The sequence below is a fragment of the Odontomachus brunneus genome, unplaced genomic scaffold, assembly GCF_010583005.1.
Source record: "Odontomachus brunneus isolate Ranch 3 - 2012 unplaced genomic scaffold, Obru_v1 Obru_scaffold_347, whole genome shotgun sequence".
NCBI lineage: Eukaryota > Metazoa > Arthropoda > Insecta > Hymenoptera > Formicidae > Odontomachus > Odontomachus brunneus.
The window spans coordinates 136775-138274 of record NW_022639797.1 but is presented as its reverse complement, the minus strand read 5'-3'; the positions used below and the strand labels follow the sequence as shown (position 1 = coordinate 138274).

Below are 1500 nucleotides of genomic sequence, written 5' to 3'. Positions count from 1 at the left end.
TGGAAATGCTCGCAGCTCGCCCGCTCCAGTGCCACAAGTGTTGGAGGCTCGGCCACATCCGGGCGGCCTGCTCCGCGTCAATTGACCGGAGTGGGCTTTGTTACCGGTGTGGCCGGGCGGGGCACATCGCGCGGGACTGCGCAGGGAGCGCGGCCTGCGCGGTGTGCTCGGAGGATGGAAGGGCCTCGGGCCACTGGGTGGGTGGTCCCGAGTGCCCAATGGGGGGTGGTGCTCCGGCGGGCGGAAGACCGCCGGGGCATCGCAGGGGTCGGCCGCCGAACGCGGGCGGCTCAGGTTGCCCCCCTACGGGAGGCGTGCCGGCGGACCCCGGGGAATTGCCCCGGGATCCGGCCGGCGGAGAGGGCCCCGGTCTGACCATCTAGACCGGGGCCACGGCGCCGGCCGAACATCAGGCCGGCGTCGAGGGGGGTCGGTGCCGGGCGGAACCTCCGCCTCCACCGGTCCCCCCCCTCTCCCCTACGGGTCGCTTGGGGGGTGTGCGGGGGCGCACCCTCCAATCAAAGCGGCCCGGGAGGGAGGCGGCGCGGTGTTGGGTCGCACCGCGCCGCTGCTCAGGAGGAGCGCGACCGGGGGTGATTTATTACCCCCGGTCCGGGTGGCGTCCTCAGGACCGCGGAGGGGGGTTCGCGGATGTTATACGCAAGTGGTTCCCGCGGGCCCCCTGATGACCGCTGAGGACGGACCCGCCAGGGGTTTTAGTGGGTAGGGCCCCCCCCGAGCATCCTCGGGGGGGAGGAGCCCCACATAACCCGCGGTCTCCCCCCGGAGATCGTGGGTATGCGTAACGCATTTCCCCTGGCTCAAAAAAAAAAAAAAAAATGGGGTTCCGTCTAAAGTTATAAATATTACTTGGTTATCATTCCGCGATAAAAGTGCTTCACGAGTTTCGTTAATTTTTACTAGTGGTTGGGGTCGCGGTAAGTTTATTGGTACTGAATTTGACTCGAACATTTCTTCGTCTTCGCTGCTCTCAGTTTCATCTATAAATTCTAGATCTGAATGTTCCTCAGCTGAGGTCGAAAATATGTTATCCCATCTTATGTTTCTTATTTCAGGTTGAACCTCATTACTGATTTCGTTACTAATATTATTGTAATGTATCTCGATTTCTACGGCTGGTTCTTCATCATTAATATTTGGGGAACTTTGAATGTTTGTAGGAGGGAATGTGAATGTTTGCTCCGCTTCCGCGGGGGGTGAGGATAAAGCATTGTCATCCAAGCTTGCAATTGGGGGTTGATATTGTGAGAGTTGTGTTGGAATGCGCGAGCTATCGCGAGTGTCGCTACAGTGTAATTTACTGGGTGCGGTTTGGTAAGAAAATAGAGATTCGTTAGAGGATTCATTTGGAGCAAAGGGATCTGAAGTAGAAAGAGGATTGCTCGAGGCAATCGGAGGATTTCTCGATAAAGCAAATGCGTTGCTGTTGAGGGTTCCTTTTTTATATTGGATTTCGAACTCATATTCTGACAATTTAGT

At 57.3% G+C, this 1500-nt stretch overlaps 1 protein-coding gene across 1 annotated transcript in view; it reads left to right on the top strand.

The window, feature by feature from the left end:
- Positions 1–1094, top strand: part of LOC116853527 — a 2903-nt gene extending 1809 nt beyond the window's left edge. Inside the window, exon 2 of the mRNA XM_032834655.1 lies at positions 1077–1094. Coding sequence (XP_032690546.1) covers positions 1077–1094 — 18 coding nt within the window. The remainder of the gene's footprint in view (positions 1–1076) is intronic.
- The last annotated feature ends 406 nt before the right edge of the window (positions 1095–1500 follow it).